This window comes from Suncus etruscus, chromosome 6 (assembly GCF_024139225.1).
Source record: "Suncus etruscus isolate mSunEtr1 chromosome 6, mSunEtr1.pri.cur, whole genome shotgun sequence".
NCBI classification, from domain to species: Eukaryota; Metazoa; Chordata; class Mammalia; order Eulipotyphla; family Soricidae; genus Suncus; species Suncus etruscus.
In genome coordinates, this window is record NC_064853.1 from 122,959,793 (window position 1) to 122,985,155 (window position 25,363).

Genomic DNA, 25,363 nt, shown 5'->3' on the forward strand with positions numbered 1-25,363 from the left:
CAACTAGTAAAACACTGGCAAATACTGACTAAACAGCTTGCCCATGATCTCACTAAACTCTGACCTGCTCTGTGAGAAATATCTAGAGGGAGTTAGGTTTGATCTCACTGTCTAAGACTCAGAGCTGAGAGATGCTGCTCAGGATATGCCTCTGGATCACATGCTCTTCCTCCCAGGCCACTGTGCTGAGCATGAGCTTCTGCATTCCTGTTCCACTACTCCTAAATACCCTGCAGTCTCTGATCCTGCCTCCCTGGGCTGCCTCTATGAATTGCCAGCAGGATCTCAGAGTTCCAGGTGTTTCCCTTAAGGCAGCTGGGACAGGCATCTGGGTTTGAATCCAGAACCTATGACACAGATCCAACAGCCTCCATCTGTGTTATGGGGATAAGTGAGGGGTATTGGGTGGAATGAGGGGGTCTGATGTGTGCCATGGGCTGGACTCCACTGCCTGGCACCTGGAAGGAAACCTCTTGTGGTTAGTACCCTGCAGAGCCAACCAAAGCTATGAAATGCCTATAAAAATACATACAATGGAATTCTACAGTGCTCCAAGGAATGATGCAAATATGCAGTTTGCTACAACATAGATGGAACTGGAAGATATCATGTTAAATGAAGTAAGCCACATGAAGGATAAATACAGGATGGTATTTAGAAAACTGCATGAGGGAATGCAAGGGCTTAAATGGAGAGTTGCCTAGAACACTTGGGCCCAGAGCATAGTGAGAAGGAGGAGAGAAATAGGGTGGGAGGGGAGAAAAATAGATGTGAAAAAACAGGGGCAAGGAGATTCAGACACATTGGTAGTATTAGGGAAGGACAGAATGAAATATCCCAACCACAGTTAACCACACTGAAATCATTAGACACAAACTTTAACAAGAAAACTTATAGGGGCTGGAGTGATAGCACAGCAGTAGGGTGTTTGCCTTGCTGATCTAGAACGGACCTTGGTTCGATCCCCTGGTGTCCCATATGATTCCCCAAGTCAGGAGTGATTTCTGAGTGCAGAGTCAGGAGTAACCCCTGAGCGTCACCGATTGTGGCCCAAAAACCAAAAAACCAAAAATAAAAAAAAAAAAAGAAAAGAAAAAAGGAAACTTATAAAGGTTCTTGTGAATGTGGCAGGCTGCAATGGACTCTGGAAATATTGGTGGAGGAGGTTGAAACTGGTGGTGGGACTAGTGCTGAAACATTGCATGTTTAAAACTTAATTATGAATGACTTTGCAAATCACAGTGTTTTAAAAACAAAATCCAAAAAAACGTGAGGCCATCGTGATGTCGACCTGAGCACTGCTGGCTGATGTTAGCATTCCTTTCCTCAGCTCGGTCCTTGGAAAAGGCAGGAACAGCTGACAGGCCCTTGAGGGTGCACCAGAGGGTGAGACACACCAGAGGGCGCTGTTCCCACTCTGCCCAATTGTACCGGTTGTACCCGCGCGGGCAAGTTCATAGTTGTGAAGGCGTTTGCCTTGCATGTGGCTGACCAGGGTTCAACCCCTTGCACAGAGTCCCTTGAGCACCGCCACGAGTGATCCCCGAGTGCAGAGTTAGATCAGCCTTGAGTACTGCTAGGTGTGGCCCCCAAACAAACAAAAACAAAACAAAGCTGCAAAGTGCACAGGCTTTGTGGCCTCAAGTCTCTGAAGCCCTGGCATTGCCCTGGAGACTGGAAGGCCAAGAAAGAGTCCTGAAAGCTCAGTGAGCCATGCAGTAGCTGGCACAGGAAAAATAAGATGGGGTCCCCACCCATACCCCGACTCCTACCTTAATGAGGTCTTGCTTTTCCCGTTCTCCACACGTGATGGCCTTTTTGATGGCTTTTGTCTCTCTCAAGACAGCCTGTGCTTCATCCAGTTTGTAGCTGCCCCGAGCATCAGACATCTTCTTATCAATTCTAGGAGACAGGGGACAGGGCTGGGGTGGCACCAGGGGACAGCAGAGAGCACGGTCCCTCTCTGTCCTATGGGACAATGCACAAAATGTTCCTTGCTGAATAAATTATGGAAGCATCCACACTCTGAACTCCTGATTCCTCAGTGCCACCTCTTATAGGAAGTCTTCCTTGGCTACCTTCTTGGTTCCCTCAGGCAGGGCTAGTGTCCTCATAACCCACGTGCACAGCAGCAACCTGAGTTTCCTTGCTTGACTGTGACTTGAGGACCCGGGCAAGTGGACTGTTTAAGCAGACCGAGCTCTAATTTGAAGCAGGCTTTGCTCTATTTTGTCCACGGTGGCATGTCCGCGGTTCACCCTGGCCTTTGCTCATGAAATGTTTGTAGCATCCTGACCCCAGGTTGTACCTTTGAAGGGCAGAAGAGCCAGCACCCTGGTGAGATGTGGTGTCCTGGTTACCCAGAACAAGCTTGACCTGATTCCATTAACACATGTAGCAAATGCTAGGAATCACTCACAAGCTCTTAACTCTCTATACTATGTTTCCAGTCACAATAAAATTTTTTTATTTATTTTGTTTTTTGGGTCACACCCGGCGGCACTCAGGGGTTACTCCTGGCAGGCACGGGGATCATTTGGGATGCCGGGATTTGAACCATCGTCTGTCCTTGCTTGGGAGCATGCAAGGCAAACGCCCTTACCAATGTGCTATCTCTCCGGCCCATGGGTCACAAAATATTAAACAAATATATCCTGAGCTGGAAATACAGGGATCAAAGCAGTTGCCTTTCCCATTCCCTGACACCACATATAGTGCCCTGAATATCACCAGGCGATGTCATGAAGCATGAGGAAGCCTTAGCACTACCAGGTGTGGCCCAATGCCACACTCACCCCATGTAATAAAAGAAAAAAAGGGTAATTTCTGTTTTGGGGCCATATCTGATAGCGTTCAGGGGACCATGTGGTACCAGGGATAGAATTGCATGCAAAGCCAATGGAGACACTTCCCCAATCCCTGTTTAAGATCCAGCTTGAAGTAATTCTGGATTTATTTAGGCCTTGCATACAGCTTCATTCTAATGGGTTTGGTAGGAAGGGAGAGGTAAAGGTCCAGAGCGATTTTGTTCTCGAAGGTGGGTGCAAAGAGAACTGGCTGAAATCGCTAGCCTGGGCAAGCAGAATGGACCCTGGCTGGCAGTGAATGTGTGTAAAGAAACTCAACCCATTTCACACTTGCTCAAGGCCAGGTCTGAGGGTTTCATCTCAGAGGAAGAAAAGAAAGCTGTGCAGTTGGAGGGAACATGGCAAACCCATTCTTTCAGGCTGAACAGCCACTTGCGCACACACACCAAAACACAGACAGATACACACACATAGCAGACTCCATTTCTGGTCTCTTTTGTTTTTGGATTATACCCAGCATTGCTCCAGGCTTACTCCTGGCTCTGTGCTCAGAGATCACTCCTAAGAAGGCTCGGAGAACCACATGGGATGCTGGGGATTGAACGTGGGCCGGATATATGCAAAGCTAATGCCTTACTCTCTGTTCCAGTTCCTCCTTTCTGGTTTCTTGCCATGGACTACGTTGCCCTGGATTGAAAATAAATCCAAGTGGGGGAACCGGAGGAGGATGCACAGATAGATGGTCAGACAGACAGATGCATAGATAGTAGGTTTCCATTGCATCTCACATCTCCCGAGCAAACGCAGGGAGCAGTGAGGGAAGTTGGTGCAGCATTTCAGCATAGCTCTCTTTCCCTGACTCTGAGCATGAAACTGGAAGCTGCCTTTATGCTTCCCCAGCTAAAACAGCCTGTCTGGCCCTCCTGAGGCCTGAGCTTGCCTGTCAGGTCAATGAAGACTAAGACTAGAAAAATTGATCTCAAGGCTGGAGTGATATAGTACAGTGGGAAGGGCACTTGCCCTGTAAGCAGCTACCTTGGGGTCAATTCCTGGTATCCTATATGGTCCCCAAGCACTGCTCAGAGTGATCTTTGTGAGCAGAAACAGGAGTAAACCTCGAGCATACTGGGCATGGCCCCAAAAGAAAAAAATAAAATTGGTCTTAGGGGCCTTTGCCCTGCAGAGGCTGCTAGGGATGCTCTGGGGGAAGGAAATTTTCTCCACCACACCCTGCTCTGGCCCCTCTCCCCCAATTTGGGACAGGTTGCCCTTGCTGCCAATGCCAGCAAGCAGGCAGGGGTGGCTGGGAACCATCAAAAGGAGGAGACAGAAGCGTCTTGTCTGCGGGGCCCTCACAGCCTATACCTGATTCTCTCAGGGGCCTTAGCAACCCAGCTCTGGAATTTGGCTGTACAAGAGCAGCTCGGGACAGGGAGCACTCTTGGGACTGGGGGTGGGGTGGGGAACAGAGGGTCACCATTATGCCCTCAGTGAATGAATCTTTTTTTCCCCCTTTCTCCCTAAGGGAAAGAAAAGTGGTGCTGGCCAGGAAAGATGGGGGAAGGGGGCTGGCGGGGGCTGGTGTGCTTTAGAATTTCCACAGGATGTAGCTGTCCTTTTGCTTGCACTTTAGAGGTTCATGTGAGCACCCTGGAGGAGCAAAGCCTGCATCTCTCTACCTCCAGGCACAGAAGCTTTGGGGACCTTTAAGGAGAACCTGCCCTGTACCTTTTCCTCCCAGCAAGGCTCAAGGCTGCATATCAGAGAAGCTAAGCTTTTTCTTCTAGAACATTCCTTGCCCCTATGAGACCTCCTCTGATCTTTCGGCTTTTGTTAACCAGGGCAGCTTCCAGAGCAGAACAGATAGCCAGGGCTTACCCTCTGGAGAGAAACTTATACGAACCCCACTCCGGAGGTGGGAAAAGATTATGGAAAAGAAGGTTGGTTTTAAGGTATGCTGGGTGGATCTGGTACCAGAAATGAGGGAGAGGACCCGAGTTGATCTCAGCTCTGACACTTACTAGCTGTAGGCTCCCTGAATGCCTCTCCATGCTGGCCGGGACCCCCCTCAGAAAAGCAGATCACAATAGTCCAAATCTGGAAACAACCAAGGTGTCCAAGAACAGACAATGAATAGAGAAACAGCAGGAGTGGGAGAGTAGAAAGAAAGTACAGCAGGAAGAACGCTTGCCTTGCATACAGCTGACCAGGGTTCAATTCCCGGCATCCCAAAAAGTCCCTTGAGTACTGCCAGGAGTGATCCCTAAGCACAGAGTCAGGAGAAACCCCCGAGAATTGTAGGATGTGACCCCAAACAAACAAAAATGGTGGGACAGTTATATGTGCAATACTACTTGGCTGTAGGAAAGGACCAAGTTATGTGATTTGTTGCATATGGAGGGATGTGAAGAGGATTGTGCTGAGTGGAGTGTCAGCAGGAAAGGGTCAGTCCAGTGACAGTACAGAGATAGTACAGTATGCCTTACACACAGCTGACCTGGGTTCGATTTCCAGTATCCCAGCTGGTGCCCCAAGATCCTCCAAAAGTAACCCCTGAACTCTACTGGTGTGGCCCAAAATCCACCCCCCAAAAGATAAAAGGAGTGGAACAGATGCAAAATAATTTCTCTCAGATGCAGGCTATAAAGAAGCAGAGTAGGGGCCGTAGAGATAGCATGGAGGCAGGGTGTTTGCCTTGCATGCAGAAGGATGGTGGTTTGAATTCCGGCATCACATATGGTCTCCCGAGCCTGCCAGAAGCGATTTCTGAGCATAGAGCTAGGAGTAACCCCTGAGCACTGCCAGGTATGACCCAAAAACCAAAAATCAAAAAAAAAAAAAAAAAAAAAAAAAAGAAGCAGAGTAAAGATTTGCTCTTTGATCTTTCTTTGAACACATATCTCACTTTCTTGTCTCTACATTTCCTTGCTTGCCTATTTCCATTCTGGAGAAGACCATTCCCTGTCTTGAATGCATTTCCCTTCTCTCATTTCACATTTATGAAGCAAGTTTCGTTAATAAAATTTACCTTGCTTTGCATCAAAGCAGGTAAGGCACTTGCCAGGCATGCAGCAGGCCCAGGTTCAGTACCACATAGTCAGCTCCTAATCCCTACCAATCCCGGAGTACAAAGCCAGGAGTAAACCATGAGGATCACTGGCTGTGGCCTCAATACAAAAACAATATCCTTCTCCCGCAATAAATAAATAAATAAAAAGAGAGAAAGAAAGAAAAAGATTGCATTACTGAAGAAAAAGGGGACAATGTAGGGGAATAATAAGTGTCTAAAGGGAACAGAACCTGAGAGTTGTTCAGTAGAAAGGTCCCCAGGGAAAGACAGGTGCAAGAAAGGAGGAAATGGTGAAAAGAAGTGGGCATTGGTGGTGGTGGTGGGGCGCGACGAGGGACTGTGTTATGCTTGAAACTCCATCACAAACAACATTGTAAAACATGGTGCCTAAAATAATTTTCTTTCTAAAAAACAGGATAAATTTACAACTCCTCTCTGGGGGTAAGTTCAGAGACTAAGTGAGTGACCAGCACAGCCACTTTTGGGGGGAGAAAGGCAAATTCTTCCCGAGCCCTGGCTTTATGCAGGTCTGATAGCTCCTGGCCAGCACCGCCCCGTCCATCTGCTCCATTCAGAAACGAATTTCAGATAAAGAAACTAATGCTCTGGCAGCTCTGGCAGTTGGGGTGTAGGGGAGATGTTCAAGTCATGTCAGGTTCCCAGGGAGTGAGGACGGAACACCCAGATACCTGCCACTGTGCTGCACCCTGAAAATGCAAGGCCAGGTGTGCCTGGGAGAGGTGTGGCTTCCAGATGGTGGAGCCAGGGAGCAGGCTGCAGGCAGGCTAGCCAGCCCAGCACCACTGGAGGAGGAGGAAGGTGGGAAGCAGGGACGGTGCTGGGAGTCAGTGTATCTGGGTGTGATATCAAACATGGGGGCGGAGGGAGGGAAAAGAAAGGAGGCTTGTCTTTGGGGTTTCAGATCGGCTTACCGAAGCACAAGCACTTTCAATGCTCTACAGGGGGACAAAGTAGTAAAACAGGTTTGTGGTGGCTGGGAGAATAATGGCAAGTGTTGGAGGAAAAGCTCGGAGGGGGAAGAGAGGCAGAGAATGACTGGGAATACCTGGCTTGGAGTCTTTTCCACTCCCGAGAAAGGCCACTAACTTTATGCAACCACCAATCAGGCATTTCGGGGAGGGCATTGGTCTTGCACTCAGTCAACCTGGGTTTGATCACTGGCATTCCATATGGACCCCCTGAGCATACCAGGAGTGATTCCTAAGAGCAGAGCCAAGGCTAAGTCCTGAGCACCATGGGGGATAGCTCGAAAATAACAACAAAAAAGCAGGCAATCCCCAGCCTCTCATGAATGCGCTAGCCTTGGGCTGACAGCAACATGCAGCCGGGTGCTCTGCCCACAACCCAAAGAACTACTGCACACACTTGGCATATAGGAGACCCAGATCTGATTCCTGAACACTGCTGGGGGCAACTCTGACTGGGAGTAGTCCCGAGTACTACAGGGGGTGGTCCCCAAGCCAACTATACATATATATATATATATATATATATACATATATATATACATATATAACTATATGTAACATATTTGTATACAAATGTGTATATTTATACACATACATATGTGTGTATTTTATGTATTTTATGTATTTTATGAGTACCTATATAAAATATATTTCTTTATATTTTTTCTGTATGTAATGGGTGGGGCACACCCAACAGTACTCAGGGCTTGCTCCTGCTCCAGGCTCAGGGAGCACTCCTGGAAATGATCAAGAGACTGTATAGGATGTTGAGAACACCAGGGTCAGCCACACGCAAAGCAAGTACCCTCCCTCTATCCATTTTCTCCAGTGCTGTGAAAGACCTTGTTCCTTCAGGGAACCACCAGATGAAGTGGGTGCTGACTTCCAGGGGACTGTGGGGGAAAAGCAGAAATACTGAGAGCATATGAGGTTCCAAAGCCTTTCCTCAAGGCCAGAGCCAGGAGTAACCCCTGAGTGCTGCTGGGTGTGACCCCCCAAAAAAAAAAGAATTCAGGGGACTGGTGTTAGAGCTCAGTCGTAGGGTGTTTGCTTTGCATGTGGCCGACCCAGGACAGGCCCGGGTTTGATCTCCAGCATCCCATATGAGAACCAAGAGTAACCCCTGAGCGCCACCGAGTGTGGCCCCAAAATGAAAACAAACAGAAATGGAATTCAGCAGACAATGAGAATTACCAGGGTTCAAAGTGGTCCACTTATTCTCTTTCTTAAGAGCTCTACCTTGGGTGCTCAGAAGAGTTGGGAGATTCATATTTCAAGGAAGGAGAGAGGGACCAGGAGGACACCTGGGAAGATGAAGGAGTGGGACAGAGGACGTGGCAAGAGGCAGGGCAGGGTGTGGGTCAAGGCAGGCAATGGAATAAAGCAGGAGAACAGCACAGGGTGAGGGAGATGTAAGAGGGGTGCAGGGAAAACAGGACCAGGAATACAGCAGGTATGAAGATGGGCAAGGTATGGTGAGGGGAAGGGCAGGGCAGGCAGGATTTACTCACTTCTTTAGGGTCTGGAAACCATGCTCCTTGAATTGGAGCTCTTGCTGCAGGTGAACCATCTCTCTCTTCAGCTTGTTGACCTGTGGTGGGGGACAACACAGAGATTCCTGAAGGGGGACCTAGAGACCTACACCCCCCTACTGCTCCTGCATAACAACTCAGTCCCATTCCTGCACCCATGTTGGCTACAACATGGTCCCCTCATTGGGTCAGCACCACATGATAGATTCTTTGCAAGTGATTCCCAGCCTCCCTCTTTGGGGTTGGGTCATTGCTTTCAAACCAGCTCCCCGAAATTCCCTTTTCTGCCCTGGAGGTTATGTGTCACTGGAGAGCCTTGTCTGTGTGGTGGCATTCCTGAGTCTCTAAAAGTGGTTGCTAAGAACTTGATAATGAGGATCCATCCAATAAACCTGGTTATTCACTAAAAACAGGAAAATTGCCAACTTTCTAGAAGGGCCACTCTCTTAAGATGCCATGTGGTAGAGCAGCAATCCAACAGCAGCCCCTCAGTGAGGCCCTCATCTCTGCAGGCACCACAGTCCCCTACTGCCTCATCCCTAGCCTGCTCCTTCCACCTCTTTTTATGAGGACATCTGAGTACCTCACTGAAGTTTAACTAAGTCTGTACTTCTGTGCCTCCATTTTTAGACAGTAAAATGGGAATAAAATCAATCCTCTTAGTTCATCATGATAACGTGGAGAGAGCAACAGCTAGGAAGAGAGCACACACTTCCTTCGAGCTTGGACTCACCTGTCACCTTAGCTAACCCTGTTAGATCATTTCTATTTCTTTTTTTTCTTGTTGGTTTGGGGCCCACACCCAGCAATGCTCAGGTCCTGGCATGAGCATGCATGCTAGCCCTTTAGCATCATCTCTCTATCCTTTACTAATTTTTTTATTTTTTAAATAACAGTGCTGAGGTTCAAACCATCAGCCTCATATATGCAAATGGTCTAACACTGAGCTGTCTCCAGCTCTTTGCTCATCTTTAAAATACAGATATTGGGGCCAGAGTAATAAATATCACAGTGGTAGGGCATTTGCCTTGCACATGGCCAACCTGGGACTGATGTGGGTTTGATCCCCAGCATCCCATATGGTCCTCCAAGCCTGCCAGGTGTGATTTCTGGCAGAAGTAAACCCTGCGCGCAGATGGGTGTGGTCCAAAAACCAATAAATAAATAAATAGATAAAAATTAAATACAGATGTTGAAGTAGAGTAATAGCACAGTGAATAGGGTGCTTGCCTTGCAAGTAGCCAGTCCATGTTCTATCCCTGGCATCCAATATGGATCCGTGGGCACTGCCAGAGTAACCCCTGAGCAATACTGGGTGTAGTCAAAAAAACAAAAACTAAATAAAATAGATGCTGGACTGGAGCAAGAGTATTTATTGCATGTAGGATGCTTGCTTTATAAATGGCAGGCCTGGGTTCAATCCCTGCACCTCTTATGGTTCCCCTGGGGGTCACCAGGAGTAATCTGTTTCTGTTTGTTTGTTTTTGGGCCACAACTGGCTGGTTCAGGGGTTACTCCTGGCTCTGTGCTCAGAAATCACTCCTGGCAGGCTCAGGGGACCATACGGGATGCCGGGGATCAAACCTGTGTCCGTCCTGGGTCAGCAGCATGCAAGACAAATAAATGCCCTACTGCTGTGCTATCATTCACGCGCCACCAGGAATAATCTCTGACCACAGAGCCAAGAGTAAATCCTGAGCACTGCCAGGTGTGGCAAAGAAGGCTAAAGGAAGAAAAGGAATGAGGAAGACCTGCTTTGTATCTTGCAGCGCCACCTTCCATCTACAGCACTGCAAGATCCCCCAAGTACTGCAGGAAATAAGTGTGGCCCCCAAATCAACAACACAAGAGCTGAAATTCAGATGCTGCCAGTAGCTCGTTCGTAGGATTTTTATGAACCTAACACTCTCGGTAGTTAGCATTCAGCACGGCAGACAGCTGAAACAGCTTTGTAGATGCTATTGTTCTCACCTGTTTCTCCTGTTACTATCTCGGGGCTCACCAGCTATCATTGTCACTGATGTCACTGCCAAGAAAACTAGTGTCTGAGACTGTCTGGTGACTACCCCCTCTCCCAGCAAATTCAGGCCTAGACATCCTACCCGGGATTTAGCTGTGGCGATTTCCGCTTTCAGGATCTCAGGATCATACTTTGAGCTGGACGATGAGCCAGAGACCACTGCAATGAGAAAAGTGCTGGAGAAGAATCCCCACTTTGCAATTCTTTCACACACACACACACACACACACACACACACACACACACACACACACACACACACCGCCCCCCAGATGAGCCCAGACAGGGATGGATAATGGCCAATGGGCTAAATGTTCAACAACATGGGCTAAAGGTTCAACAAGGTGGGCGGGCTGTGAAATGAAGCTGGTACCTGTATAAAAAAGGGTCTGGGTGGGGAAAGCAATCTCAAATTAAGGTGCAATCATATTCCTTGCAATATTCAGTACAATAATTAACATTTGGAATCAAGCTAGTTGTCCAATGACAGAGGAGTTGGAAGTTGGTATATACATATATGTGTGCTGTGTGTATATATGCATATATGTGTGCATACATATGTATACATGTGTGTATATAAACACAATGGAATACTAATAGCTGTAAGAAATGATGCAGTCATAGAATTCACTAAAACATGGATGGAATTGGAAGATATTATGTTAAATGAAATAGACCAGAAGGATAAATGCAAGATACCATTTATATGTGGTATTTAGAGAAACTGCATGAGAGAAGGAGGCTTAAAGGAACCACTCTTGGCCCCAGAGTGTACGGAGTAGAAAAAATGAAATGGGGCTACAGATGAGAAGTCACTGGGGAACAGGGGACAAAGGCAATTCAGGCATACCGGTGGTATTCAGGAAGGATAGAGCTAAATATCGAAACCACAAAGTCAGCAACAATAAAATCATGAGATCCAAACTTTAACCAAACTTAAAGATGCTTGTCCAGTTCCAAAACATAGAACATGGAGCCAGGTACAAGTCCCGAGCACTACCATGTGGGGTCCAATCTCCCACCTAAAGAAATACATGCTGGAACAGGAGCTATAATACAGCAGGTAGGGTGTTTGCCTTGCACAGGATCTACGTGGGCTCGATCCCTGGCATTCTATATGGTCTCCTGAGCCCACCAGGAGTGACTCCAGTGTGTAGAGCCAGAACTAGCTCCTGAGCATTGTTGGGTGTGGCCCCCAAACAAAAGACATATACTGCTAACATAATGCCAGTATCTAGAATTTGAATCATTCATAATATTTTCATCCCATGGGCCGAAAATATAGCACAGTGGTAGGGGGTTTGCCTTTCCTGCATGATGGACAGTAGTTCGATTTCTGGCATCCCATAGGTCCCCCAAGCCTGCCAGGAGTGATTTCTAAGCACTGATTCAGTAGTAATCCCTGAGCACTGCTAGGTGTGATCCAAAAACAAACAAAAAATAATATTTTCATCTTATTTGTGATTGTGAAGAGGCTCCCTATACATTAATTTACTTTTTGATACATTTCTCTTCGCCCCTGCTCCCCTTTCTGATGCTATTTTGGATTCTAGGACACACTTAGAGGCACTCAAGAGGCAACTCTTGGCTTCTGATCAAGGGATTGCTCCCTGGCAGTTCTCAGAGATCATCATGCAGAGCTGGCAATCGAACCTGGGGTTGCAACAGGCAAACCAAGTACTCCAGCCTTTGGAGCACTTCTCAAGCCCCTTTTCTTCGTTTCCCCAATAAACAAATATTGCTGATAGAAAGATTATTAAAGGGGATATGTTTGCCTTGCATGTGGCTGACCCAGGTTTGATTTCTCGTATCCCATATGGTACCCTGAGCCCCGTGATGAATAAATCCTCAGCACATAGTCAGGAGTAACCCCTCATCATCACCAGGTGTGGTTCCCCACCCAACAATTAAGGTTATTGTTGGAAATTTCAATAGTAATGTACATTCAAGAGAAAAATAAACACTTTTATCCCCAAGACAAATTTTCCCATCTTTGCCTTCCAGTGTCTCTAAAGGTTTTAACATGAAGCTAAATTTGTTTTGGTCGTTTTGGTGCAACACCCAGCAGTGCTCAGAGAACCATATACGATGCAGGATAGAACCAGGCCATGTGCAAGGCAAAGGCCTTAACCCCTGTCCTATCTTTCTGGCCTAGAACTGTGATCTTAATGTATTTTTGTTTGTTTGTGGGAAACAGCTGGCGTGCTCAGGGTTTATTCCTGGCTCACCACTAAGGAATCAATCCTGGTAGTGCTCAGAAAACCTTATGGGATGCCGGGGGTTGAACTTGGGTCAGCATTGTGCAAGGCAAGCACTCTACACATAGTACTATCTCTTCAGCCTCCTTAATGCATTTTTTAAAAATCATTATATTTTTATTATCTTGCAGTTTTAAGACTTTATAATGCAGTTTTTTTATGGTCCCCCCCTATAATGCAGTTTTAAGACAACTTAATTAGCTCTAAAGACGGACTTTAAGGTATACAACAATATCCACCAGAGAGAAATTCACTTCAAGAAAGAAGCAAGATGAAACCCAAGGAAGAGAATGAGGAAACCAGGTGGTGCAAGGTGGGGTGCACTGACCTCCCTCAGCCCCACAACCCACAGAGCACCTGGATAGGTGACTCTGGGCATGAGGACTGAGCACCTCTTATTCGCCCAGCCCCGAAGTGCCACCACCTGCATGCAGGCTCCCAGCCCCTTCCAGGGAAAGCACAGAAGTCAGCTTGAGGCCAGCCTGGTGTTTGCACTGCTGTGTCTGTCAACACCGCAAGAGGCATGTGGCCAGTCTGCTTTTCCTTTCAAGCACATTTTTATGGTGTTTTTCCTAGAGTTAATTGCCTTTTTTTCTTTATATATATAAACTTTATTTTATTTTATTTTTTTTGGAGTTTGCTTACTTAGTCTGCATGTATTTGGTGGTGCTTTGCCCCCATCCTAGCTAAAGCTGCTCTCCCTGGTGCAGGTTGGCTCAGGCTGTCTTAGGCAGGTATGTGCACACGTCACTCTGTGCTGGGGAAACCTGCCAGTTCCCCGCTGGGCTCTCTCCTTGCTCCCAAATGCCACGTAGCCTCCCTAGGCTCACCCATTCAGAATGATCAAACTCCATTTCCACTGGTGCATTGGGCACGGGCCCATGAAGGAACTACAATCTTGGGGGAGAGGGGGAGAGGGGGAGAGGGAGAGGGGGAGAGAGGGAGAGAGTGTGTGTGTGTATAAAGTCATGCAGGTCTAAAACTATTAGATTTATTCTACCTTACACAGTCATGCCTCGCACATTCTGGTGGATGGAGATAGAACAGTTTGGTGAACACTTGCCTTGCACAAGGCTGACCAAGGTTCAACCCTCAGCATCTCACAGGGTCATCTGAGCCCTGCCAGGAGTGATCTTTGAGTGAAGAGCCAGTAGTAAGCTCAGAGCACCACCAGGTGTGGCCCCCCTAACAAACAAACAACACCCCCCCCCCAACCAAGTTAGGTCCGTTTGGCTCTTCTGGCGAGCAGAGCTGCTTCACTCTCTGCCCCATGTCCTGACGGACCGAACAGGAGCAACTGCATTCTACAGGCCCGGGTGTGTGCAGGGGTGGGAGGTGGCCATGCCCAGCACAGAGGGCAGCGCCCTGCCTGCAGCTCCAAGGGCTGGGCTGGGAGCACACAAGCACCGCCCATGCAGCTCCTCCTCCCCAGATTGCATCAGAGCAAAGACAACAAAGACAATATCCCCAGGGAAGGTCCCCGCCTGAGGCCCAGTAGCAGCACACAGGCCAGGTGGCACAGGCCCTGGCAGGCGGACAGGTGAGTTGTGGGCGAGGCATGCGACCCCACCTGTCTGTCCTCAGGCTTGTAAACCCTGCTGAGTCAGGAGGCAGGCACGCCTCTCTCCCTGGGAAGTTCAGCACTGTAGAGCCGCTGACCTGAGCTGACCCCAGGTCCTGCCTACAGAAGCTCGGGTACATTCTGACTGGTGCTGCCTTTGAAGTTGCTGCCTTTGCTGTTGGAAGTGCTAAGACAGGCTGGCTTCCCATCATCACCCGGTCATGTACTGATTCTGATATCCGGGATCGCTCAGAACACCTGTCATTTCCATTCCAATGCAACCATTGGGTCAGAGGCTCTGGGAAGCCACCGAGGGCTGTCATTGTGGTCAGTGACATAACTTGAACTGGACCTTGGATTTTTATTGATTTCTTTTTTTGGACTATATTTTTATTTGGGTCTGGATCTTTCACAACACCTTGAGATGCTCAATTGAGCTCCAACCAGCTTGGAGATCAGAGGTGTACCCTGAGGAAGAGAAGCCTGTGGTGCCAGGAATAGAACTTGAGCATCTGGCCTGCAAGGCATGAGCTTAAGTCTGGTAAACCTAACATCTCCGTATAGTGGGGAGGGCACTGGTCTTGCATGAGGATGAATTGGATTTGATCTCTAGAGCCTCATAGGGTTGCCCAAGTCCTGCCTGGAGTGATGCCGAACAGAGCCCAGAGTAAGCTTTAATAAGCTCTGCCAGGTGAGGCGCAAAAGCAAAAAAAAAAAGTGTTTTGTTTTGATTTTTTGGGCCATACCAGGTGGTGCTCAGGGGATCATATGGGATGCCAGAGATTAAACCTGGGCCCAATCCAGGATCAGCCATGTGCAAGGTAAACGCCCTACTGCTGTACTATCGCTCTGGCTCCCAACAGTTTTTTTTTTTTTTTTAAAGGAAGAAACCATGAATCATCTCTTCAGTTTCCCTTTCACCATTCTTATGTCTAGTTCTTATGTCTCTAGAGGCATCAAATTGTGTGTGTGTGTGTGTGTGTGTGTGTGTGTGTGTGTGTGTGTGTACATATGCTATCACCATGTATCTCTGCAACACTTTTATCTTTTTTGCTGTTGTTTTGGGCTGGCAATGGTCAGTAATCCCTAGCTCTGCACTCAGGAATTACTTCTGCTGGTGCTTAGAAAGCCATATGGGATACCAAGAATCCAAACCTGGGTTGGATGAGTGCAAGGTAAACACCCTCCCCGCTGTACTGTTGCTCTGGCCCTTTTATCCTTCTAAGCTGAAAGTCCATCTCTAATGAGTAAGAATTCCTTACCCTCTCCACACCCAACCCAACAGTGTAGGCTTAGAACCCAACTGGCATTCTGAGATAATGACAAATGACTGAAAAGAGGTGGAGGGCCCAGGGAAAGTTAAAGTGGCTAAAAAGCAGCTGTTTTCCTGTTGGAAATGTAAACATTCAGGAAATAAGTATGCTTAGCTAGAAAAATGATAGTCTGAAGAGAAAGGCTAAAAAGCTGATATAGAAACTTTAATTACTGGAATGACAGCATATCTTATTGGTGAGTGTCCTGTATTCATTCTTTTATCCCACCTCTTCCAGAAGACTTTTACATTAGCTATTCCAGGCCCCTCTGATATGTAAAGGCTTGGCCAGGTTAGATTAGAATAGATAGGCAACTCTGTTGATGTTCCTTCCCCGTCCCGTGTTCACTGGTTCTAGTCAGTAAATACCATATTTGTGAAGGGCAGTCAGCATTCTAGTCCATGAGGCTGTGAGTCTCCTGACCCTATGCTTCTCTTTCTTATGTCTGTCTTATTTCTTAATCCTTGCAGCCCCCTGCTTCAGGTCCATTCACCTGGGACTGATTTCCAGCACTTTCTAAGCATGAGGCCAAAAGTTGTTCTCCGCTGCCCACATGAATAGTAGACTCTCCAGTGCTGCTACTGTCTCTGGGGCCTCTGGCACCACCACAGGCTGTGTGATCTCTACTGCAGCACAACTGAAGTGTATGATAGCTGTGAGTGCCTGGGTCCAGGGCACAAATTCTGTAACCATTGTGCCTACACCACCATCATATCAGTGGTGGTAACCAGGAGAAGGGGCTCATATTTGGAACTGCATGATTTTCTGCACAAGCACCAGGAATCGGACTTCTACTGGGGAAGGCCCTAATGCTGCCCTGGCACCAAATTGCTCCATAGTGGGTTCATATGGCATTCTGATGATTTGGAAACAGCAATAACTTGCTTTCAGGGCAGAGTTCTCTGCATTGTCACCTAAAGGTGAGATGAAACCAGAAGATGCTCCATGACACCTCGACTTTGACAGAGGATCTGTGCAAAAAAACAGAATCTTAACTATAGAAACCTGACTGTGACAACTGTGAGTGAGAAGAACTTTTACTGAGACCACAAAGAAAGTCTTTGGGTTCCAGGGATCTCAAACTCAATATACCTGGGGGCCACAGGAGGCAAAGTTGGGGTGGTCCTTTAGTGCAAAGTAAGTATTAAGCCTTGAATATTGGAGGGTGTCACCCAAACAACTAAAACAAAACAAAACAAAACAAAAAAAGATTCCTCTAGGGCAGGGCCACAAAATGTTGTACGGAGGACCGTTCGCAGCCCGCGGGCCGTGAGTTTGAGACCCCTGGCTTAGACAACTTAGTATGCCTGAAGCTTGCACTTGGTCTTTTCACAGTGGGTAAAGTCTCCCTGTTTTTAGGCCAAAGGTTATTTTCTTTCTATTTTGTCTATCTTTTGCTATGCCTATGCAAAAAACAAACAAAAACCCTGCCACACACACTTTTTTTTTTTCTCATTTTTTAAATAGGGGCACTCACCTTTTTCATAGAATCTTGGTACACAGATTACTTTGTTTTTACCACATATTTCTGTCTTTTTCTATAAAACTAAGAAGAAAGGAAAAAAAAAAGTCTGGGGACCAAGAGCCAAGTGGTCTCACTTTTCATTGTATATCTGAAATTCAACTATGAAGGACTTTGTAGAACACAATGGTTTCAATAAAATAAAATTAAAAAATAAATGAAGTAAGCCAGAGAAGGATAAATACAAAATATTACTTATATGTGGTATTTAGAATAACTGCATGAAGAAATGCAATGGTCTAAATGGGAGTTGTCTTGAATACCTTTGGTATTTCAAAGTATAGTGAGGAGAGGGAAAGAAACTAAGTGGAGGAGGAAAAACACAAATATGAAAAGATGGGAGCCAGGGGCCAAGTGATCTTAGGTGCATTAGTGGAGATAAAGTGACAGAATTCAATATCCAAGCGAAAGGCAACAACAATGAACTCAAGAGACCCAAACTTTAACAATCTAAACTTTAAATGAACCTGTTATATTGGCAGGCTGGGGGCAAATGGTGGTAGTATGGGATACACTCTGGGAATATGGTGGAGGGAGATTGATACTGGTGATGGGATTGGCTCTGATTCACTGTATGTCTGACACCCAACCATGAAGGGATTTGTAAATCACAATAGTTTCAATATAATAAAAAAAAAGGAGGAGAAGGGGAGGGAAAAATAAAGGAATGGTAAGATATAGCAATCAGAGTCACTATCAGGCAGAAGAATAAAGAAATGACATCAGAATTGCTGCCAGGCAGGAGGAGGAGTAGAAAGAGCAGAAGGGTGGAGGGAGGCTTACCCAGAAAGTGGAGGTGGGGGAAAGGACCATTTTCTGATGCAGAGATAGGAAATACAGACAGGAACTGCCATGGCTGCACTAAGTACAGTGGCAGAGGAGGGACAGTGATGTGGTAGGGGAGATGGTGTGGGCAGGGGAGACAATGGTGGTAGTGGTGGTGATACGGGTGGTGGTGGTGATGGTGGTGATGACAGTGTTAATGGTGGTGATGTATTGATGGTTGTGGTGAAGATGGTGACATTGGTGGTGATGGTAGTGTTGGTGACAGTGGTGATAATATTGTAGAGTTGGTGATGGTGGTGGAGATGATGAGGCTGGTGATGGTCATCATGGTGATGGTGATGACAGTAGTGGTACTGGGGGAGTCATAGTGTTAGTGGTGGTGATTGTATGTGTGGTTGAGGTGATGATGATCTTAGTAGTGTTGGTGGCGACGCTGGTGGTGGTATTGGTGACAGCTGTGATAGTGTTGGTAGTGGTGGTGATGGGGTTGGGGATAATATGGTGGTGCTACTGATAGTGTGGGGGTGACAGTGGTGATGGTGCCTGTAGTGGTGGTGGAAGTGCTGGTTATGATGGTAGTGTTATGATGGTGGTGGTGCTGGGAGGTAGTGGTGGTAGGGTGGGGAGGGGGATACTCACAGCTGACCTGGGAGCCCAGCTTGTGCTCCCACACAGAGTGTAGCTGCTGGTACTCCTGCTGCGCAAGCTCCAGGCGCTGCTGCTTCACCTGGTAGATCTCCTTCTGTGCACTCAGCGCCTCCTGAGCAACCACCAGGTAATCTTTCAGCATGTGCTCCTGTTCCCGTCGCCATTGCACCCGGGGGTCTTCAATCTGTGTGGTCTCTGCAACAGACGCCAACCCCCGATCAGGACCTCACTTACTAGCTGGTGTGCAAACTGGGACATCCGCCACAGGGAGCCAGAGAGCAGTGACACAAAAGCGCGATAATGGTGAATAGGTTAAAGCTATCAGAGGGACCAGAGCGATAGTACAGTGGGTAGGTGCTTGCCTTGCATGCAGTAGGCCTGGGTTCAATGCCAGGCATCCACTAGGGTCCTGCAGTACTACCAGGAATAATTCCTGAGGACAGAGCCAGAAGTAAGCCCTGATCATTGTGACCTCAAAACCAAAAAAGTAAATAAAGTTACCACAGCATGCATAGGTGCTATGTTTGAACACACACACACACACACACACACACACACACACACACACACACACACACCACCACCACCACCACCACCACCACCAAATACAGAGTCCAGTTGTCTGAGAACAGCCAGTAGCAGGGCCAAGTTCAAGTTCTAAATCAAGACGTAGAAGTTTGAGGGCATCTGTTCTGGAGAAAAATAAAATATGTAGAAGAAAGTCACCTCACTTTGGGAAATGCAATCTAGAATCAACTCACTGAAGGCTGCTTATCAGGAGATGTAAAGAAAGAGACTTAGAATCTCAGGCCTGGAGAGATAGCACAGCGGTGTTTGCCTTGCAAGCAGCCGATCCAGGACCTAAGGTGGTTGGTTCGAATCCCAGTGTCCCATATGGTCCCTCGTGCCCGCCAGGAACTATTTCTGAGCAGACAGCCAGGAGTAACCCCTGAGCACCGCCGGGTGTGACCCAAAAACCAAAAACCAAAAAAAAAAAAAAAAAAAAAAAAAAAAAAAAGAATCTAAATACCCCGGGTCCGGAGAGATGAAGGTAAGACGTTGGTTTGCCTTGAAGGTAAGGCGTTGGTTTGCCTTGCATGCAGAAGGACGGTGGTTCAAATCCCTGCAACCCATATGGTCCTCCAAGCCGGCCAGGAACAATTTCTGAGCATAGAGCCAGGAATAACCCCTGAGTGCTGCTGGGTGTGACCCAAACCCCACTCCCCCTCCAAAAGAAAAGAATCGTAATACCCTTCACCAGGCATTTTCCTCTATAGTAAAAATTCAGGAAAAATAAGAACAATACTGAAAAAGAAAAAGGAGTCCATATTTACCTGATTGCAAGCATTGTTCTAAGTTATTTCTACCTATAGGCGCCTATGCTCTTTATACCCATAGAGGAGATTGTTAACCCTGTTATACAAAAGAAAAATCCGAAATGCCCAGAGATATAGAGATAAGGGCCAGAAGGACCAGCTCACAATATGAAGCTCACCACAAAGAATGCAAGTGTTGTTAGGGAAATAACTACACTTTCAACTAGATGACAATCTAGATAAGTGAGAGAAGTAGAATGCCTATCTTGAATACGGGAAGGAGTTGAGAAGGAGGGAGGGGGGCATTGGTGGTGAAAATGTTGCACTGGTGAAGGGGGTGTTATGACTGAAGCCCAACTATAATCATGCTTGTAATCATGGTGCTTAAATAAAGATCTTATTTAAAGACGGGGACGGGGCTGGAGAGATAGCACAGAGGTAGGGTGTTTGCCTTGCATGCAGAAGGATGGTGGTTCAAATCCCGGCATCTCAAATGGTCGCCAGGAGCGATTTTTGAGCATGGAGTCAGGAGTAACCCCTGAGCACTGCCAGGTGTGACCCACAAACCAAAAAAAAAAAAGAAAGAAAGAAAAATCCGAGACACAGAGAGGTTAAGAACGTTGTTCAAATCACACAGGAAATAACTGAGAATCAAATATATTTATTCAATATGCTAATGCCTTTGAAGAAATAATAAAATGAAAAGATGTACAGGAATAAAAATGAGTGAAAATGCAAGGTGCAGATCTACAAAAATAATTTTGTTTTTAAAAGCGAAAACAGGTAGAAACATAGCAAATGAACAAGAATCGATAGTTCTCAGTAGTTTTTTTCTTACATTCTTTTTGATTTGAATACCCAATAAATATCCCACATGGTGGCAATTATGGAGGAAAGGATATAAAATGAACAAGAGAACCAGAGAAATAGTACAGAGGTTAAGGCACTTGCTTGCATACAAGGCTGGTTTAATTCTCAGCATCTTAGTGGGTCTCCCAAGCACCTTTAAGAGTGACCTTGAACAGAAAGCCATGTGTAAGGCCTGAGCACCACTGGTGTGACCTAAAAGCTTAAAAACCATATACCAGAGCAAGTAAACAAGAAGAATTCAGGTGTCATGAAAAGGGACAGCCAGGGTTGGAGTGAGAGGACAAAAGGAAAAATGTTTACCTGGCATGCATTTGACCCAGGTTTAATCCAGGGCAACTTTTATGGTCCCCTAAGCATCACCAAGAGTGATCTCTGTGTCAGTCAGGAGTAAGCCCTGAGCATCACTGGATGTGGCAAAGAACATGCCATAAATAGGGCCAACTGGCTCCTGAGTTAATGTGGAAAAGGCCCAAACATGTTGGCAAAGTTCAGACTCTGTCCTCTTGCTGATTTCTGGGGTTGGTGGTGGGTCAAGTTACTGACACATCCATACCCATGTATTTTGTTTAGCCCAAAGGATTTTTATTAATCTTGAACTGGTCTCTGGGATGGAATAATGAGGAGATGAAAACCTGAGGGCCCTCATCCCTGTGCCATCTTGACCACGAGGCTTTGCAGCTTTGCAGCCTTCAGCATCTGGTTGGCCCTTTCACTTTTGGTTGCCAGAAGGTTCAGTTGGTGCCTGATCTTGTAATGCTAGTATTGCTCATTCTTCCTGCTCAGGGGACATTGAGTTCCTAGGAAAAGGAATTGGGGAGCATGATCTTAGAGGCTGCAGGACCAGACTCCTCTCTGCTTGAGTTAAGAGCTGAAACAGTATGTGGGATGCTTCTGCTCTCTGGAAACCCTTCCTCATGCATTATTTTTTAATTAAAATTTTTAATTGAATCACCATGAGATATATGTTAGAAAGTTGTTCATGACTGAGTTTCAGTCATACAATGTTCCAACACCCATCCCTTCACCAGTGCACATTTCCTACTATCAATGTCCCCAGTTTCTCTCTTGTCTTCTTCTTCTCTCACCTCCACTCCCCTGCCTACCTCTATGGCAGACTTAATGGAATACTATACAGCTGTTAGAAAAATGAAGTCATAAAATTTGCTTATACATGAATGGATATGGAGATTATTATGCTGAAATGAGTCAGAAGAAGAGGGATAGACATAGAATGATCACACTCACTTGTGGGATATAAAAATAAAAGATAACCAAAGACAATAATACCCAAAAAATAATACTCAAAGACAATACAGACAAGGGCCAGGAGGACTGGTCCATAATAGGAAGCTTGCCACAAAGAATAGTGGAGTGCAGATAAGGCAGAAGCAGGACCATTATGACACTGATAGTTGAAATGATCGCTATACAAGAACTGGGTGCTGAAAGGAGGTAAAGTGATATGCCTTGTACCCCTTCAGCAACAATACTGCAAATAACAGTCATGTCAGGTGTGTGTGTGTGTGTGTGTGTGTGTGTGTGTGAGAGAGAGAGAGAGAGAGAGAGAGAGAGAGAGAGAGAGAGAGAGAGAGAGAGAGAGAAGAAAAAATAAATGTCCTAATTCATCATTTTCGCCCCCTGGGGCCATACCCAACAGCACTTAGGGATTACTCATGGCTCTGCACTCAGAAATTACTCCTGGCAGACTCGGGGTACCATATGAGATGCTGGGGATAGAACCTGGGTCTGTCCGGGTCGGCCATGTGCAAGTAAAGCACCCTACCACTGTGCAATGCTATCACCCCGGCCCCCTAATTTATTATTAAAGAGAATAACAAGCCCAGTCTTTAAGAATGTGGAAAATGCTCCAGGTCAGAGCAAGCCAAGAGGAAGGAGAAAACAGACTGAAAATCTTCTAGGCATGGTTCGGTGTGGCCTGTGAAAGGCAATTTTCTTTCCTCTCTCCCCTCTCCCCTCTCCCCTCTCCCCTCCCCCCCTCTCTCTCCCTCTCCCTCCCCCCCCCCCCCACACACAAACTCATTCATAAAGAAAAGCAAGGCTGGGTGGCTGCTGGCTGAGGGACCACAAAATGTTTTCTATAAGGAAGGAAGCTCGGCAACCCTTCAACCAAGCAAGATAGAGGAAAACAGTTGCCAAGAATGGGGGGTGAGGGGAAGGGAGATGCTAGGAAACAATTTACATGGCTGGGCTGAAGATCAGTCAATCAGTCACTGTGAGTCTTTCTTTCCTTCTTTTTTCCTTGATTCAATCAGAGCATTTTTATGAGGAACAATGGCAAATGCTGATGGCATATGTTGATGAAACTTGCCTGAATACTGATAGGATTTTTTTTTAATCTGGTTAAAGGCTTGTAACCACCCCTTCCTTGTCTCTGACACCAGTCACCCAGCTGGTTCTAATGTGAGGACAACGCATCAAATGCATTTTCCTAGGAAAAGCTCTGCGGGAGAACAAGCTTGCATTCCTTACAGCAGGAGGCACTGGCATTCTGTTTCCCAGTTTAGTGACATTCCCAAGGTCCCATCCAGCGGTTTCTACTTACCAGTAGATGGGGGACTACCACTCCTCTTAAGGCTCCCACATCTCCAGTTTATAAGCTCTTTATATGTCTCAGGTCCCACCTCCTACATACCCTCTCTCTCCTTCCTCTTCCCCCTGCTCCCTCTTTCCCCTCCTCTCCTTCCTCCTCATGAAGCTAGGACAACAACAACAACAACAACAACTACTACTACTACTTCTACGACCACCACCACCACCACCACAACTACTATTACTACCACCACTACCACTACTATTATTATTACTCACCCCTTCTACCTCTAACTTCTACATTTACCAAGGACTTTAACAATTGTCTTAAAACCACCCAACATTTGGAAAAGATCCAGCAATGTTACTATGCAAAAGAATGCAAATAAAAGAATGCAAACAAAGTACCTTAAAAAAAAAATCCCCCCCACTTCCCGTCACATCTGATGATCCTCAGGGAACCGTATGAGATGCTGGGGATCGAACCATGGTCAGCTCATGCAAGGCAAGCACCCTACCTGCTGTACTATTGCTGCATCTCCCCAAGTGCCATTTTATTTTAAATCTACCTGAATTTTCCAGACTTCCTCCTCATGAAGCTAGGAGAACAGCATCCATATTTCTTGTGACAATACATATGCATCATCCTTGGTAGCATTAAAAGTCAAATGTACAACAATTCTCAAACACTCATGGTCTGTATAAAGTATGTATCACATGGTAAAGAGCAAAACTGAGCCTATTCTGGGTTCCCTGATTAAATTCTCTGACGGGACATTAGGACAATGGGAAAGATGGATTTGGTTAACATTTGTTAATTTCTATTTGCTGCATCTAATTCCTTTGGGGGAGAGAAGAGACCTTCTGGGGATTGGCCAATGGCTCAAGGCAGGGTTTTGGGGAAAAGTTGGGGATTATCTGGGCCACCCCAGTAGTGTTTAGGGACCTCTGGTGCTAAACCTAGTAATGATGCTGGGATTGAACTGGAGTCAGCTGCATTCAAGGCCTGCTTGTTCCTTAACTATCTCCCTAGTCCCAATCTTTTTTTCCTTCAGTTTTTATTATAACACCGTGATTTACCAAGTTCTTCAAAAATAGTCATTTCAGGTATTAAATGTTTAGACACCAATCCCACCACCAGTGGGACCTTCCCTTCATCTGTGTCCTTATTCTCCTACCCCACAGCCCTAGCCTGTCCCTTGTAGGCACAAACAAACTTATTTCATATTGCTTGCTACAACACAAAAGCAAATGGAATTATCAAGACTTATCAACACGGGCCAATTTGAAATGATTGTTATATCTCTTTGTGTGTTACTAAAGTCACTGCCTAGCCCCAATGACTTGCAATTCATTCTCTCTGCTTGGTTTCATTGTCACTGGAGTTTGGCTCCTGTCTGGAATGAGTCCTTGCCCAGAGCAGCCCTTCAAAAATGCAGGTCAGCAAGGGTGGCAGCCAGAAATGGGAAAGGTATGATTGAAAGATTGAGAGTGCCATCCCTCTGTGTTTAACCCACATCTTGTGTGGCCTTTGAGTGTATCAAACTTCCCCACACATGTGACACTAAAAGGCACTGACATATCTTCCTGTTACATTACACATGTGCAACACCTCTCCAATATTCACAACCTGTATGAAGGATGTACCACATGGCATGAGATGATACATTCTTATGATATAGCAGGATGTGATCATTCCATCCATGCTACTAAACTACTCTGCTTGGGGCCAGAGAGATAGCACAGTGGTAGGGCCTTTGCCTTGCATGCAGCTGACCCAGGATGGACAGTGGTTTGAATCCCGTCTCCCATATGGTTCCCTGAGCCTGCCAGGAGCAATTTCTGAGCACAGAGCCAGGAGTAACCCCTGAGTACCACTGAGTGTGACCCCAAAACCAAAAATAAATAAATAAAAATGAATAAAATACTTTGTTCCCCCCAGCACTGCAATGAATGCCTTCAATTCTCTTTAGGGTAAGTGTTTCCATGTGGGGGTGCCAGCCTCAGGAAGTTCTTTCATCCTGTTAGCCAGGTACTCAGGTACTTGTGTTCTTTTTTATTCAGTGGGGCCAGAGCAATAGCACAGTGGTAAGGCGTTTGCTTTGCATGTGGCCAACACAG

The 25,363-nt window shown here is 46.4% G+C and overlaps 1 protein-coding gene across 1 annotated transcript in view; it reads right to left on the minus strand.

Moving 5' to 3' along the window:
- Nucleotides 1-25,363, minus strand: part of WWC1 (WW and C2 domain containing 1) — a 117,841-nt gene that overhangs the window by 38,650 nt on the left and 53,828 nt on the right. Inside the window, exons 3-6 of the mRNA XM_049774570.1 lie at nucleotides 18,498-18,701; nucleotides 10,501-10,577; nucleotides 8,378-8,457; nucleotides 1,773-1,902 (exon numbers count right to left, since the gene is read on the minus strand). Of these exons, the coding sequence (XP_049630527.1) occupies nucleotides 1,773-1,902; nucleotides 8,378-8,457; nucleotides 10,501-10,577; nucleotides 18,498-18,701 (491 nt within the window). The remainder of the gene's footprint in view (nucleotides 1-1,772; nucleotides 1,903-8,377; nucleotides 8,458-10,500; nucleotides 10,578-18,497; nucleotides 18,702-25,363) is intronic.